The sequence below is a fragment of the Prinia subflava genome, chromosome 1 (assembly GCF_021018805.1).
Source record: "Prinia subflava isolate CZ2003 ecotype Zambia chromosome 1, Cam_Psub_1.2, whole genome shotgun sequence".
NCBI lineage: Eukaryota > Metazoa > Chordata > Aves > Passeriformes > Cisticolidae > Prinia > Prinia subflava.
The window spans coordinates 8479528-8496284 of record NC_086247.1 but is presented as its reverse complement, the minus strand read 5'-3'; the positions used below and the strand labels follow the sequence as shown (position 1 = coordinate 8496284).

Below are 16757 nucleotides of genomic sequence, written 5' to 3'. Positions count from 1 at the left end.
TATTTTTCCTGTTTCCACATATCAGTGATATGATGTTTAACAATGACTTACAGACATAATTTTGTGATCTTGTCTTTGTTTCATGTCTTGATACTTCTTAACTGGAAAGACATTCGTATTTGCAAATTTTTATACTTGTTTCTCTTTCTTACTTGAGGGAGGGAGAAAACAAATAATTTAAAAGACTTTAAATAATTTTTTGTCTATACATATATATATATTTAATTCAACTCTATCTCCATCAGGCAAAAAACCTCATAAATGCAAACACAAGTCAAAAGGTAAAAATGAGCTCTAGGTCAGTCTGCTCTCCTGCCTGTGATGTGTCCCTGTAGGATGTGCAGTCAAAAAATGCTCTTAGAAGGCCTAAAGACATTTAGGCCAGAAATTGTGTTGTACTTAGTGGACTTAGTGTTTCCTTACGCTTTCTTTTTTGTTTCTCTCCTTGACATGCCTGTAGCAATGTTAGCTGCTGTGGGGTTTGCTGTTGTGTTTACTCATGATTTGGTACTCCACCAAATGTAGTTTCCTATTCTGTTTTCCTGAGCAGGTAGTAGAGCCATAGGTATCATTTTTGTGATGGTACTAATTACCTTCTTGAGTGACATTACAAAAACCTGTAGAAAGTTGGAAGAAGCTATCAGTTGTTCAAAAAATGATGATTCATCTTAGTCATTGGCCATTCAGGATAATGACTGCTCAAGGAATAGAGTCCCTCACTCAGGGAAAGAGGCACCTTTAAAGGGCAGCTCGAAGCCCTATCCAACCTGGCCTTGAAAACTGGCAGGGATGGGGCAGCCACAGCTTCTTTGGGCAACCTGTGCCAGTGCCTCACCACCCTCATGGGAGAGAATTTCTTCCTAATATCGAATCAAAATCTTCCCTCTTTTACTTTAAAGCCATTGTCCCTTGTCAAAAGTGATGGCTCCTGCCTGGGTCAGTGAGGTGACACACAGAGCTGCTCCTATTATTGCCCAAGGCTTCTGGGGCAGCCTTGGCATGGGCTGAGGCACTGAGTGTTGGGACTCCATCACCATCATCCTCGAGCCCCTGGGCTCCTTTGTGTGTGTAGATGAACACTGTATCTTATAAGAGCAAAAATGGTAATTCTCACGATTTTTTTTACCCACTTAATATGTTGAAATTAAAGATAAATGGGCATACTTCATATGCAAGTTTAGTGAGACCTCCATTACAAAAATGAATTCTATCCAAAGTAGTCCCTAAAATGTTTCTCCTGGTGTTTGTGTGTCAGTTATAGAGAGAGCAGCAAGATGGCAGCAGAGATGTGGTTTTATCGGGTGTTTTCCCTTTGGGGCTGAGGTGCTTTCCTCAGATTTGGAATGCACTGGGTCATTCCATTGAGCCATCAGGGATTAAAAATTCAGTAAATCCTTCAAAATGCCATTTCAAATACTCAGGGTCTCTGACAACCTGGCAAATATTAGTAAAATTCAGGTGGTTTTCACTAATCTTGTTCTTTCACTGTCTCTTGATCTTAAAATGACATTTCATTTATGTGACTTCTGAAAGTTATTTCTTGGTTTTTAAAAGCTGAGCATGTTCAGCTCTGCTGGAATAAATTCTGTTTGTTCCTGATCAATATTTGCAAAAGCACTTTGCTTGGCTAGAAGTGGTTTAAACAAAAGTTGCAGAAGAACCAGCATAAATTACCTTTGTCGTGAGGGAGTTTTACAGTCCTTCTCCTTTTTTTAGTATCAAGTGCCTGTAGCTGCTTTTAAATGTGTAGTGCAAGCCATCAAATAATAATAGCAAGGTCCAAAAGACTTGATGTTACCTAAAATCTAAAATGTGACATCGCAATTCATGGTTTTGTAAATGAGATACACAAAATTCACGCCACTCAAGTGTCTTTTTATCAGAGGATCCTTGTGACAAGTCTTGAAGTGTATTTTTACTTTTCTTTAAAATCTTTTGTTAATCTATTAAATGTCAAAAATGAGAAAACACTAATGGTGCATTGTCCTAATGGTGCAGTCACAGGAGATTCCATCAACTGATGGATCATTTGATCATAATCTCCTTATGCATTAACTAAATTGTTGTGTTTCTTCAAGTATCAGCACAGTTGGTCTGATTCTGACAACTTTTTAGGCCAGCTGGACCTGCTAAAATATTTGTAGGAAGTGAGAAATGGAGAGAATTTTTTTCCTCAGTAGATTTTTAGACTTACTGAATATGGTACTTGTAGCAACAAGAAAAAGGAAGGATTGTTGTTCATTTCCATTCAGAAATCTTTGTTTCTTCTGTCAATGAATCATCTTCCAAGAAGCTCTTAAATACCTTAAAATTAATACCTTAATTTCAGTTCGGTTTGTGCAATTTCAATTTCAGAACCAGAAAAAAGTTCAGGCTTTTGTAAAGGATTTTACAGTTATGTATCATCATGTGCTATGTTATTTATTATTCATTTGAATAAGACCTCAATTTTTTAAAATTCTGGAATTTCAAGGGGAAGTTGAAAAGATTGAAATGAGAGGAGGGAAGGACTATAAAAAGGTTATTTTTCTTCATATTTAGTAATTTAGAGCAGTAATTCTAAATGTATCATTTTTCACAATTCAGATGATAAAATAGATGATCTTGGGTTAAACAGGCATATGGAAATAAATCTGCATCTGATGAGTAGAAATTTGACTGATCATGTTTCAAGAATGTTATGCAAAAAGTGAGATAATTTCTTTTTGTGCTAGATGAGGACAGACTCTCCAGGAGGAAGAGTATTGTGGACACAGTGTCTATTCAGGTGGATATTCTGTCCAGCAACGGCACAGAGGATAAGGTATGAAAATCACAGATTATTTTAAAGCAGCATCTTGAATGGAGGGAGGGGGAAATGCAAGTGAACTTTTCCCAGGAAATTGGATATCTGATTATTCTAGCAATGTTACATACTTTGAAGGGTTAGTTTTTTAAGTTGTGTGTTTGCAGAAATCTGTTGTCAAAGACACTCTGCTGATCTTATTCTATAAAAAACTCAAGTATTTTGTCAGTACAGTTTTTACAGATAGTGCTGCAGATTATGGTGTAACAATACATTTATTTACATGTTGAACAACTGGTATTTTATGAGTAAATATTCTAAAATGTTTTCTTTGCCTTTTGAGAGATACAATAAATTTCAGCATCCGTATCCCTGTATCATTTGAAGGATTTGAGAGATTTATTTAACAACCTGGGGCTGTGAAATAGAAGCCTAGAGAAACAGAAGCCTGGTGGGAGACGTGCAGGCTCTGAGTGGGAGAGCGGGAGATAAAGACTGAGCAGGGTGTGTGCACCAGTGTCACTGTTCCCCTCCAGAAGAGTTTGCCATGCAGCACATAGAAGTCACAGGAAGGATAAAGTAGCAACAAAAAGTTCATATGTAGGATACAGGAGCTGATGCTAATTATCCCTTAGGAAGACCGCATTATAATTGAAATTATCCCACACCGTTTGACCCTTGATTTGAAGTATTTCTTAAAATAAATTTCTACTTCTGAATATTCTGCAAGGTTCTACTGATTTTTATTAGCTAGATTTCTGCTGGCTGCAGTGGAGATCAGCTGTTTAAATTGAGATGTTTGTACCTCAGATGAGGTACATGACATCTTCAAGCACAAACTGCCTGGAGACACGAAGCAAAATGTGTGGACTGAATCAAGCTGAATATTAGTTAAAAATTAGTATTAAGCTATAACAAAGGAGCAAGCTTTACTTTAGAAAGGAGTGATATGTTCGTTATTATTATTACTATTACTACTATTATTACTATTATTATTCCTTTCTGCCTTGTGCTGATGATACCTCAGATGATCTTTGGTGTTCACTTCTTGATTTTGTGCATTAGCAAGGACATAGATAAAAGTTCACGAGAAAGAATAAAAACATGTTTGAAAAATAAGTGAGACAATCAACTCTCTAGATTTCTGAAGCAAGTAATGCTCCTCATAGGACTGAGGCTGTTTGACTTTAGTACTCTGTTTTAAAATCATGCATTATATGTGGTTACATGTAATTGAACAACTCCCTTGAAAGTAGAATTAAATGAGAGAAGTTTCATTTCAGTTTTCGGGTTATGCTGTTGTTATGTCAAGCATTGATACATAGACCTTTTTCAAGTGGATGTAGTGGTTGTAGATAAAATCTTTTTATGGGTTCTCAGCTTACTGTGGTCTTAGTGTAGTCCAGTGTCTTGGATAATGAATTACTTTTTATCTCTTAAAAGCAAGAATTTTATTAATCAGGAACACAAGAAGCAAAGTATTCCTCCTTTACTTGCTTTATGAGGTTTGTTTACCAGGCAAAGGAGAAAACAGTATTTTCCAGTTAGCTGACTGCATCTTCATACCTATGTACGTATGAAATCTGGTTTTCTTGCTATGTAAATTAGTCAGTATAGCAATCCATAACCATTAGTAGAACTAAACTGCAAAAAACCAAGTGTAAATCTTTATGATTGAGAGGATTACGTTTTAATTAATGGAAGTTTTAGGACATAATGACAAATGGTATCATTTCTGCACTGAGATAGAGGACTGTTCATCTATAAAATAGCTGTTATTATATCCAATGCAAATGCAGTTCTTCAGTCAGTGGATGTGAAGTTTTTTGTTGTGCCAAGTCTGTTAGTGGATCCTGTTCAGGAAGGTGAGTTATTCCATAGTTATCTCCATTTATAAGGGGAAAGCACTTGTAAATGCAGATTCTGTGCTTCTGTGGTGTTAATAACCAAGTATAATGCTGTTTATGTGTTGGAAGGATTGAAGTGGGGAAGTTCAAGCCAAGAAACTGTGTTATGTTCAGGTGAAGACTGTTCTTCCACCTAAGAATTCTCCCCTAATGCCATGAGGGTGGCTTCGCTATAAATATATTTACTGGTATAGAAACAAGGTCTATAATGAATTGAAACACTTCAGTAATACTGCATCCTCAAACAATTCCTGGTGAAGTACATCTGCAGTAGCAAATGGATATTCATATCAGTAAATGAACAAATTTTCTCAGTGCATCAGACACAGCTTGTTATGAAGAGCACTTTAACTCCAGTGTTTATGATGGAAGCACCAAATTATTTGGATCCATCATGGTACAAAGTTAGCCTAAAACAATAACCATTTCCATTTTGCACTCCACTGTCATCTCCTATTTTAGCATCACATTCTGGTAACTCAGCGAGTCTCAGGAAGCAGCTGACGTTACTGGCAACAGCTCTCTAAATCCAGTACTGAGATTTTACAGTATAGAAACACTACAGCTTATTCCTGACCTAAAGGACTCTTCTGCCAAAATCTAAATCCATTTATAAACTATTGTTGCCATAGAGCATCTTGACTACAATTTGGAAAGTTTTCCTTGGTCTTATTTGATAAAAATTTCCTCACTAATTTCTTATAAAATGTGAATTAGTGATCTGTTAACTGTCACAGAAATCCAAATAAAGTTATTACAGACTTGTAAGGCAGAAAAGTTCTGGCTGTTTTGGCCTTCTATGTTTATCATATTCCTTATTTTTTTAGAAGCTTATATGTTAAATGTGATGATTAAGGAGTTTCGTTTCTGTGTGTTTAGATTGATAATACTGAAGAAATCACCTTTGAAGCTTTGAAGAAAGCCATTGGTAAGATTTATTACAGTTTTGTTTATGCAGCATAGTTCTTGATTACTATGGAATTGCTGAAGAAAACGGAGAGGCCAGAATAATATAAAATATTACTTTTGTTTCTTTTCAGCTAGTAAATCTGTTTAGAACTCCAGTTATTTGCTTCTAAATCTCTGAAATTATATCTTGGTAATGTTACTGAATTCATTTTCTGAAGTTAATGGGACTGAATGAAAAGCATCTGGAAATGCCTGGAAATCTATTACATTTGTGGTACAGACAAAGCTATAAATGTGAGATATTCAAGTTACACTAAGTGATTATGTTTGTAGTAACTTGAGTATTTTTTATGTGTTAAGATTTTCAGGTCTTCAGTGCATTCAAAAAATAGGTAGTAAATTACACAGTATGCAGGTTTTCAAGTGCTAAGATTTTTGAAAAGAATATTATTCTGACAAATGACCTGGCTACAAGAAATCAGAATTATCCAGATTCCTTATTTCATATTACTTAAGTAATTGCTAATTAATGTTTTGCAGTCTACCAAAATCTTGTTTAAAATATGGATTAAAAGTTGATGTTCAGAACAGTAGACATATTCTAAACAGTAATTTAATCTGACAGTATTCCAAGTGTGCCTAATCCATGTGGTACTTAAATTCATTAGATGCTGGAAAGTTCCAGCTCCTTGTAGGTTCAGTTAGCTTATGGAGGTTGAACTGGCTTTTCCCAAACTGTGATAGAAAACTCTGGCCACCTGTCAGCATGATCCTGGGAGATTCTTGTTCTCTCTTGAATCTGAACCTGTGTGCAGTAAGTGAGAAGTGCAGACAGTAAAGCAAAAGGGACCCTGGATGTTATTTATAATTAAAGACTTAGTAAGAAAGTGGGAAAATTGGGTCCTCAGACTGTCTCCTTGAAATATTATCTGCGTTTTGCTTTAGGAGCAATGCCTGATGACAGCTCACTTGAGAATGGTTGCATCACTTCAAGCACAATCCTTGTTCGCTTCCGCAGTGCACATTTGATATCTCTTGTACCTCATAGGCAAAGATTGCATTTGTCTTTATTTTCCTTTTTATTATTCTTTTAAGATAACAATGGACTTGAAGAACAGGAGAAGGAAAAAAGGCGTCTTGTGATTGAAAAGTTCCAAAAAGCACCGTTTGAAGAAATTGCAGCTCAGTGTGAAACCAAAGTGAGTTTCTGCAAAATGTTAGCACTGAGGATATCAGTGTAGGCATTAATAGGCATGTGCTGACTAAAGGTGATTTAAGTTCTTGTGTCACTGCTGCTGTTACTTCTTTAGAAGTTCAGTTCTTTGTTTTGTCTCCACTGCTATCAATGTTGGGAGATTCCAGTAATTCGAAGTGTATTTTTGTTTGTTCCTAGACCATTTGGAAGGTAATGGGTAACTTGTACATTTTTCACCTTAATATTTTCCTTGCTGTCTTTGAAATCCAGGTTCATAGTCCATTCCTACTTCATTCTGGGATAACTGGAGCAGCATCTAACCTACTATGTCTTTTAAATAACTAAATGTATTTCAGGTTTGTTAAACTTGCAACAGCAGAATTTACTATATAGTTCTTGGCACTCCAGGACAGGCTCACTTCATCTCAAATGCATCCTTAAGGCTCAGAATCCTTGCAGCAGTGAGAAAGGAAATTAAGAAATGTGGCCTAGATTTATATGTGGCAATGTGGAACACACTCACCTGAGTATGGCCTGGCACACCCATTGTAGCTCAGTTCAATATCTGGGGGTTAATAATTCAATTTTATTTTTTCCCTAGGCAAACTTGCTTCATGATAGACTGGCACAGATACTGGAACTCACCATCCGGTAAGGCTTTATGCAAGATGAATATCGTAACTGAAAAATTACTGATAAAGCAATTGTGGCTATTTTCAGATGGTTATGTCATAGTGTTCTCAAACACATGTAATAGAGAGAAAATAATTGCCTTAACTGAATGCTGTGGTTTAACCCTGCTAGGCCCCCACTGGCTTAACCCCCTCACTGGCTTAACCCTTCTTCCTCATGAGGAAGAGAATTAGAAGGGCAACAGTGAGAAAAACCATGGGTTGAGACAAGAACAATTTAATAGGTAAAGCAAAAGTCACACGTACTAGCAAAACAGTATAAGAAATTAATTCACTTCCCATGGGCAGGCAGTTGTTCAGCCATCTCCAGCTAAGCAGGGCTTTTTAGGAAGGCAAATGCCATCACTCTGAGTGTCCTTTTTTTCCTGCTTCTTTCTTTAAAGCTGTTACTGCTAAGCATGACACCGTGTGATACGGGGTATCCCATGTGTCAGTTGGGGTCAGCTGTCCCATCTGTGTCCCCTCCCAGCTTCCTGCCCACCTACAGCCTGGCACAGCAGTATGAGGAGCAGAAAAGACCTTGACTCTGCTCAGCAGTAACAAAGACATCCCTGTGTTACCAACACTGTTTCCAGCACAAATCCAAAACACAGCCCTGTACCAGCTACTGTAAAAAAAATGTCCAAACCAAAACCAGCACACTGAAAAACAGTGCTTTTCATCCCTTCGATTTTCTTCCTACTTTGAATCTTCCTGATAGTGGAGAATATCCAGAAACCATGTCATCGTGTCTTGCAGTATCTCTTTGTCTATCTGTAGTATTGCAAGATGCTGTTGTTTTCCCATTGCTGCATCTGGTTGAGAAAGTAATTAGATGTTGAGCACCCCAAGTAGTACATGGTGTTATTATAGAGAGTTGTGCACATCACTATGCAGGATAAATAATATTTATTAGCAGTAAGACGCATTTTGATGATTCTGTAACATCAGGGAAATTGATGATTTAGACGAGAATACAAAAATCCTCAGGGCATGATAATTTCATTAGAATTTCAGGACTAGGATAAAATGCTGTTGGCATTTTATTATTTTATGATACGCTGTTGGTGTATATATATGGGGGGGTAGTTTACTCTTGTTTCTCACCTGTGTGTGTAAAGTTACAAACAGCAATGCATGTAACTATAAACTCTGTGTATTGGTTGTGCTTCTCACGCAGTCCTCCGCCCAGCCCCTCAGGAACGATGACCGTTACTGCTGGACATGCTCATTACCATTCTGTTCCAGTCTATGAGATGAAGTTTCCAGATCTTTGTGTGTATTAAGTGTCTTCTGAAGTCTGCTGGACGTTATTTAGAGTAGAGTACAATAGAAAGAACAAGATGAGTTTTCAAATTTTATTGTTCATTGTATCTAACTTTAATATAATGATGGACATGAGCCAAATACAGATTACTTTAGCCAAATTCATGAAATTGTCTTGAATTGTTTTGTTCTGTAATATATTTTGAGTTAGGTTTTTCACAGACCATGTTCCTTCATATTTGAGTACATGTAAAAGTCAAATTTAAAACTTGTCTTGCACATAGGTAAATATTTCAGTTACTCTAGGAATTTGTATTGCTTCAAATTCCTTTAATTTGAGATATTGTAACTGAAAAACCTATTAAAGCCTTTTTTTTGGTTTGGTTTGTTTTTGGGTTTTTTGGTTGGTTGGTTTGTTGTTTGGTTGTTTTGTTGTTTTTTTTATTTTTCCTCTCCACCTCAATTCTGTGTCAAACTAGAATGCTTTTGGCTTGCTTCATCTCATGCAGTGTAACCAGTGGAGCACTACCTGAGCTCCCTCTCGTTCTGTCATAGCTACTCAACTTGTTTGGTTTGGAATAGATGGAAAAAACAATACCTTACATGTGTTCAAATACAGTTAATGAACACTTGTTAAGTATATTTTGATGCATCACATAACATGCTTTTTAGATAGATACATCCAGTGTATGTCCTGTGTTTCTTGCTAAAAGTTTAATCTTAAGCTTCGCATAAGAGAGGAGAAATCTCCTCTTGAAGCACGGAATTGTGCAATATATTTCATGTCTTAAGATGTATGGTTTACAGACTGTACTTTTGAAAACACTGTAGTATTTTCCTGTCTGCTTTAGTATAAATACAGGAGAGATATATTTAGTGTAGCAGAAAAACTGAGGGCATTTTGAATCATAAATACTGAAACTATATTCTATGAAACATTTCTCTGTAGTTTATAACAGCTTTTTAGTGATATTTTAGAAATTGAAAGAAAACTCAATTAAACCATTTAGAGATCAAGAATTTATTACATATATTTTCAAGCAAAAGCATTTTTAGAGATGCATCTCTGTGTTTGTTTTTGTTTCATTTCTCAAGCCTTTAAGGTAACTTTCATAGGTTTATGTATCTGAGCATATACTATTTAAATGTAAATAAAGCAAAACTGATAGAGTAAATCATGGACATTTGATGATAATTGTCAAGGCTGTCTTTATGACTCACTAAATCCTGCTGGCAAAAAAAGCAGAACAGCATTCATTGATTCTGTGAATAGTAAGTTTTAAGTCCTTAATCTCTCTGAATCTGACTTAGTTGGTGCGAACATGAATGAATGCTCTCAAATATCTATAATAATGTAGACATTTAATTGAGTGTTTTGGATGAACAGTGAACATGAACAAAGTAACCTGACTTCAGTTAGCCCTGCTTTGAGCAGGAGCTTGGTTTAGATGACTTTCAGAAGTCGCAACCAAAATTAATCTTTGATTGAGTTGAGTAACTCAAGATCTAAAAGATTATTAGTCCTGCTAATTTGCTGACTGTTTGGAGCATTTGGAAACCCACTGTAAAAAAAGGATTTAAAATTTTTTGAACTGTAGAACAGTTTTCTAAAAGTCTGATGTGGCATGACATCAGAGAAATATCAGCTACTTAAACCTATGAGATGACATGCTGAGACTTTCAGAAGGCATTCACAAAGCTCAAAAGGTAATTGAGACCTTCTTTTCAGTTTAACAGTGCAATCACAGCTGTTAGTGGATGACGAAACAGCCCCTTATCTACAGCATTCCGTTGTGATTTTTACTGCTGCAGCGTATCAGCCTGATCAGACCACAGTCTACACATAAATAGGACTCTAGCTTTTAGTTTTCACTTTCTTTTTCTTTCTTTTTTCTTTTTTTTTTTAAGGTAAGACTAATAGTTTTTTGGTCTGTATAAAGAGTGTAATTTTTTAAAAAGTAAATCCCGCCTAGGGATACGATGTAAAACACCTACCCACTCTGTCAGTTTTTTAAGAATATCACTCGGCACTTTTGTACAAAAAGAAGGAGTCTTAAGTAATAAAGAATGTACTTCTGTTTGCACTTGTGCAGTATGGAGACTGTGCTGTAAATACAGGATTGTTTCTGTGATTGAATTCTGTTGCATGAATGCTGCATGTGAAAAAACTAGACTCAGCATTTCTGTTTTCTGTTCTGTTGATGAAGTATTTTTCCTCTATGGTGATGGTAGGTTTCCATGTTTCCAGTGTTCAGTTTGAGAAATGCAGGTGTTGTGCAGGTGTAGTGCAGGGAGTGAAGAGCTTGTAACACTCTGTGTGTTCACATGAGATTTAATTTCTTCCTTTATGGAAATTCAGGGAGTCTGTAAGTTGATAATTGGTTCACTCTGGCCTTTCTAGACACATGGGAGATGGGAGTGACTGTAAAATGTATTGTTTTGGTAGTTATTGTTACATGAGCCAATGAATGAAACCAAAAGAATTAAGAATGCTGTTTGTTGTACAGTACAAAGCTGCTTTGTTTCACTTATCTCTTTATGTTCTTCAGACAAGCTGCAGAACTTAAAAGCTCCTTATGCAGAGTGGCCCTGTGTTATCTGTAACACACTGAGCACTGTCTTAATGGTTATAATTGGTACCCAGTTTAAATGTATTCCAGCTGTTGCTTGGGATTCTCTTTCCTATTATGTCATCTTGAAAAAATACAGCTTTTGGTAGTGAGTCACTTTAAGATAAATTAAATTCATGGTAATATAAAAGGTAGAAATAGCCTGTTGTCCAAAATCAGAGTAGGGCTAATTTGTCTGTTGTTCCAATGGTCATATATTATGTACTGTACGTAATGAACCAGTTTCAATAAATGTAAGAACACACTGTGCAATCTATATTTCAGCAATAAAATAAACCAAAATTTAAAAATTCATCTTTTCTAAGGTGTCTGTTAATTTTTTATTGCTGACAAGTTATATGTCAATTACTAATATTTTAGCATTTAAAAAAGCCCTCCGTTTACACACCCTTTTTTTTTTCTTTTTCTTTTTTTTTTTTTTCCCAGATATTACAGCATTGCATCGTTATTAAACTGCTACATTTATTTACTATTAAACCTGGACAGGCTTGAGAGGTCAGGCTCTGTGAATCTCATGAAGTTCAACAAGGCCAAGTGCAAGGTCCTGCACCTTGTGTCAGGGCAATCCCAAGCACAAACACAGACTGGGTAGGGAATGGATTGGAGCAGCCCTGGGGAGGGCTCGGGGTTTGGGTGGATGAGAAGCTCAACATGTCCCAGCAATGTGCTCTGGCAGCCCAGAAACCAAACATGTCCTGGGCTGCCCCCAATGCCCCATGGGCAGCAGGGCCAGGGAGGGCATTGTCCCCCTGTACTCTGCCCTTGTGAGACCCCACCTGAGGCTCTGCAGCCCCCAAAACACGAAAGATGTTGACTTGTCCAGAGCAGGCCACGGAGTTGGTCAAAGGGCTGGAGCATCTCTGCTGTGGAGACAGCCTTGGGTTGGGGCAGTCCATCCTGGAGGAAATCCATGATTTCCCCTGGCTCTGGGGAGACCTTTTAGTACTTTGTAGAACCTAAAGGGGATTCAGGAGAGCTGAAGAGGGACTTTGGGCAAGGTCATGCAGTGATAAGACAGGGAGGAATGGCTTCAAACTGAAAGAGTAGATTTACATTAGATATTGGGAAGAAGTTCTTTCCTGTGAGTGGGGTGAGGCACTGGAACAGGCTACCCACAGAAGCTGTGGGTGCCCCATCCCCGGAAATGTCCATGGCCCAGTTGGAAAGAGCTTTGAGCAGCCTGGTCTAATGAAAGGTGTCCCTGCCGATGGGACAGGCAGAGAATTCAATGCTTCAAAAGTTAAAATATTGAAGTAGGAAACACTTGTAGATTAGTAGTTAATAAATTAGTTGTTTGCTTTGGAGAAATAGCTAGATTTTAGACAGCTGTGCCCTAAGTCTGTGAAAAATATGGTGTTAAGTGACTATGAGAGTGAGAGAAGAAAGAAAAAAGGTATGCTCAATGTTTCTTTTTGATCTGCTTGTCATTTTTTTATTATTTTAGCACTGATCTCTGAGTACGAATAAATGTAGCTAATCATGACTAGATAATTTAAGACTTCACTTTATCAACACAATTCCTGTGGCAGTAATTAGGGCACAACTTGGCTGTTAAGCTCTTCCTGAAATAAGAGGTATTGGGGAAAAAAACTCAAAGGAATTAGTGGCAACATTGCCTGAACAACAGCATATTTAGTTATTTCTCTTTTACTTGATTGATTATATGATCCATCTATTTCTGTTCAGTCAGAAAATTCAGCATCATTGACTGAATGAAGATAGTAATAATTAGCAGAAAGGAATGGGAGTTTATTTTAAGGTGCAGTGTTCAGAGCAGCAGCACCACTCTTGTCAAAGACATGATGCTAATTGTTACTCTGCACTGCAATTCATTCACCTGTTTATAGTCCAGTTTTCCACATTTCAACTCATTATTTATCTCCCTCACTGCAATATTTATTTATAAATTCTATGAATTGTAAAATAATTTTTCATCTCTATAATAAAAAATGATAAAAAATGCAGTGTAATACAGATCTCATCCTCAGCATAGGACAAAAATGGGCATTTTGCAGTTTTAGCATTTTACTTCGATACTGAGATGTTCTTTTTCTGTTCAGCATAAAGGGGGAGTTAATTGAGATCTTGTCTGCAAATAGAATTTCTCATATCACTTATCTGACCTCTCTGCCTTCCCTTAAAGAAAGTCTTTTTGTTCTGTTGGTTTTTTCACTGGTGCTGATGGTGTAGCCACTGGGATCCAGAGTGATTCACGTGACTAAATACCTTTGGGGTTTATTTTGGGAGTTTGTATTGGTGGGATTTTGGGTTGTTTGTTTGTACTTTTGGGAGGAGGGGGTTTTGGTAGTGTTTGGTTTTTTGTTTGTTTGTTTAGGGTTTTGTTTGTTTGAGGGGCTTTTGCACTGTCGTATTCCTTTGCACTTTTAATGTAGGAAAAATACTGAAGGGGGGTGTCACCAGCCAGAAGTTTATAGAATATAAACGACTCATCCAAAAACATTCACAGGCATTTTCACCTGCTGTTCTCACACTGTTCAGTTCACACAGGATCAGAGGCTGAGCTTTAATGAACTGCTGCTGGATCTGGAAGAACAGGCAGCATCTCTGCACCCAGCGTGAGGATAGAGTCATCAGTCTATAGGAATACTTTAGTTACAAAGTTCAGCCCTGTAGAACAAGATGATAGAGAAGAAATCCAGACCTTTCAGAGCAGCTCAGTCACTGCGAAGTTTGTAGCAACTTTTTTTGTTCTAGGAAGTGTTGGTGAGTTATAGAATCATAGAATGGGTTGGAAGGGATCTTTAGAGGTTTATCATGGCCTGGTATTACACCTCTCTCCCTTTAAGTCTGTTTCAAAGCCTGTCAGTCAGCCCTGATAGCTTATGAGCAAAGACCCTCTTACCCATGTGAGAAATCTGAATCCCATCTGACACAAACAGGTCTGGTGTTGTGCTGATCCTCCCATTGCCAAAAAAACCCAAATTCTGGCTGTGACACCAGCCATGGAGCCAGCTATTGATAGACTGAGTCTGTCCCTGCAAGGATGGGGGGAAAAATGGCCTGTGCTCCACATTTCCAGATCAGCCATTCCAAGGCTCTGAAGTCCCTTTTCATCACCCTTGGACTGCACATTGTGATTTCATCACCCCCAGCATGGAAGAGCAATAACAGTAACAGTCCAAGGGTTGTACCAGGCTGGGAAGTTTCCTGCTCATGTCCTTAACTTGGGCCCCAGGGAGGGAAAAGGCTTCACTAAGAGGGTTTGTCCAGCATTTTGGACCCTCTGTTGACTTCAGAAGGGAGTCACACACAGCTGTAGACAGGAGTGAAAAAAGGAACTAATTTTCATGTAATTACTTTAGCTTTGTGTCTGAGTGTTTCCTGCTAAGCTCAGTAAAGGAAGAATGTCTGCAGTAGGATTTGGAGTAGTTGCAGGTTGGTTTAATTAAAAACCTGGAATACTTGGCCACCATCAGCAAGATCCAGTCTGAACCAAGTGCACAGTTAACAAAAGTCGGTCTGATCATAACAGTTTTTACATTAAAAATCAAGTGAAATTATACAGAAAACTGTCAAATAATTATTTAAGGTAATATCTGACCTAGATAGATGGTCCATAGTGCTGACCTCGCTACATGAAGGAGTTAATACAGCCTAACACCTAATCCTAGTCTAGATTACATCACTTGTGTGCTGGAGAGAGTGAGGCAGCATGTAGAGGATAAGGAGTTCTCAGGAGGTGGTACTCAGTGGCTGGCTGCTGTCATGCCCTTCCCAAGCCCGTGGAGGTTGGTGCTTATCTGCCCTGGTGTCCCACAGCTCTGGAGTTCCCCATGTGATGCTGTGTCCCTCTCTTGGCTCTTCGGAATCTGCTCCGCAGGGCTCCTTCCTCCTCGCTGCTCTCCTCGGAGCTGGAACCCCCTGTGCCTCCTTCTGTGCCTGTGTGAGGCCTTTCAGCAGGGTCTCCTGGGCAGGAGGCCTTCTCCTCTCGGCACTCCTGCCCGTGGGGGAGCTTCAGGCTCTCGTTGAAGAAGGCAGAAGCCATGCACTCAGCTGCAGCCTTGTCACAGGCACAGAGGAGCTTCTCACACGTGCTCTGGCCAATGCCTGAAAGAGAAGTTTCACAATTAACGTTTGAAAGCCAGTAAACTTACTTCATGTATAATTTGCCATGGGTAGATGAGCTTTTGAAAATAAAATCTTTAAATCTGCCATGAATTTTAGTCTCCAAAGTCACCGTTAGTTACCTAAACAAAAACCTGACACCAAAGTGCTGGGCAGTGGAAAATTCTTCTGGCTTTAGTTGAATTTATGAATGTAAATACACAAATAGCTGACTTATGTCCACAATTATAAAATGTCTGAATTTAATTTCTCAGCCTGACCTGGTCACATACACAGCAATGTAATAACCTTTGTTGCACTACGAAAAAATTTCAAGATTATAGTAAACATTGCTAATTTTTTGTAAGCTAAATATTTCTGTCTCCGTACTCAGCACTAGCAGCTCTGTCATAGTCTCATTCAGTCTGTCATGTTGATACACTGTCATCAGGACATGAGAATTTCCTCTCACACAAACTTACATTTTGGCGTGTGATCAAAACATACAACTTCAGATCTCAAATTCCTTTCTGCATGACAGCCAAGTTTCTTAACTTGCTCCATACAGCAGTGATGAGAGAAGCAGCATCTAAAATAAATGGTAGAAGTAAATGGAAAATACTTACTTTTCCTGAATCCCAGAATGCTCACAAATATTTGTCTGTCTTTATTTCAATGCCTATTAAAACTGAAAAAAAAATTAGTTTTCATACCCTGGACTTTTTTTTTTTTATGAAGAACAAAAAACAACCCATGCTTTCCTACTTCTTTTACTTGTTCCTACCTTCACTTTCCTTTTCTAATACCTTTTGTGTTGTGTGTTTAATAGGGGTGTGTTTTAATTTTAAGACACATAATTACAATTGTAACCATGACCTAATCTGCCGTGAGAAGTGTCTTCCAGTGTTCCAGTGCCTGGAAATCTAAAATCTGCACCATGATACCCAGATCATGCCATCGTCTAATCCAATTTTTCATGCATGGGCTCTTGTTTGTGTGTGAGTGCAGGAAAAATGTGTGTAGACCTGATGTGCCCCAACTGTTACCAACTTCCACAGAGGAAGAGATTTTTAGCTGTAGATACAACGCTCCCAGAGGTGCTTTTGTTTGTGGAATTCTCTGCATTGCCCCTCATTGTCAGCCATGCTGGCTCTTGGCTGCAGCTCCAACAGAACTTTGCTCCAGCTCTGCTCCTTTCTGAAGGACAGTGTGCCCTGGGTGGATGTTAATTCTTCTCTTCATAAGTCACTTTCCAGGCCACCACTTAGCCAAGTTTCACTGTGACCCCATCCATTTGATGGGGGCCCTTTTGCTCTGCTTATCTCCCAT

General features: G+C 38.0%; 1 protein-coding gene across 5 annotated transcripts in view; it reads left to right on the top strand.

The window, feature by feature from the left end:
* EFR3A (EFR3 homolog A) overlaps positions 1-11657 on the top strand; it is a 78107-nt gene extending 66450 nt beyond the window's left edge. For 4 of the 5 annotated variants that reach the window (XM_063410766.1, XM_063410699.1, XM_063410537.1 and 1 more), the window contains 5 exons: positions 2715-2803; positions 5572-5620; positions 6697-6800; positions 7398-7447; positions 8648-11657. In XM_063410766.1, the coding sequence (XP_063266836.1) occupies positions 2715-2803; positions 5572-5620; positions 6697-6800; positions 7398-7447; positions 8648-8753 (398 nt within the window). In that variant the 3' untranslated portion in view covers positions 8754-11657. The remainder of the gene's footprint in view (positions 1-2714; positions 2804-5571; positions 5621-6696; positions 6801-7397; positions 7448-8647) is intronic. The other variant, XM_063410620.1, reaches the window with a different exon arrangement.
* Positions 11658-16757: the final 5100 nt, after the last annotated feature.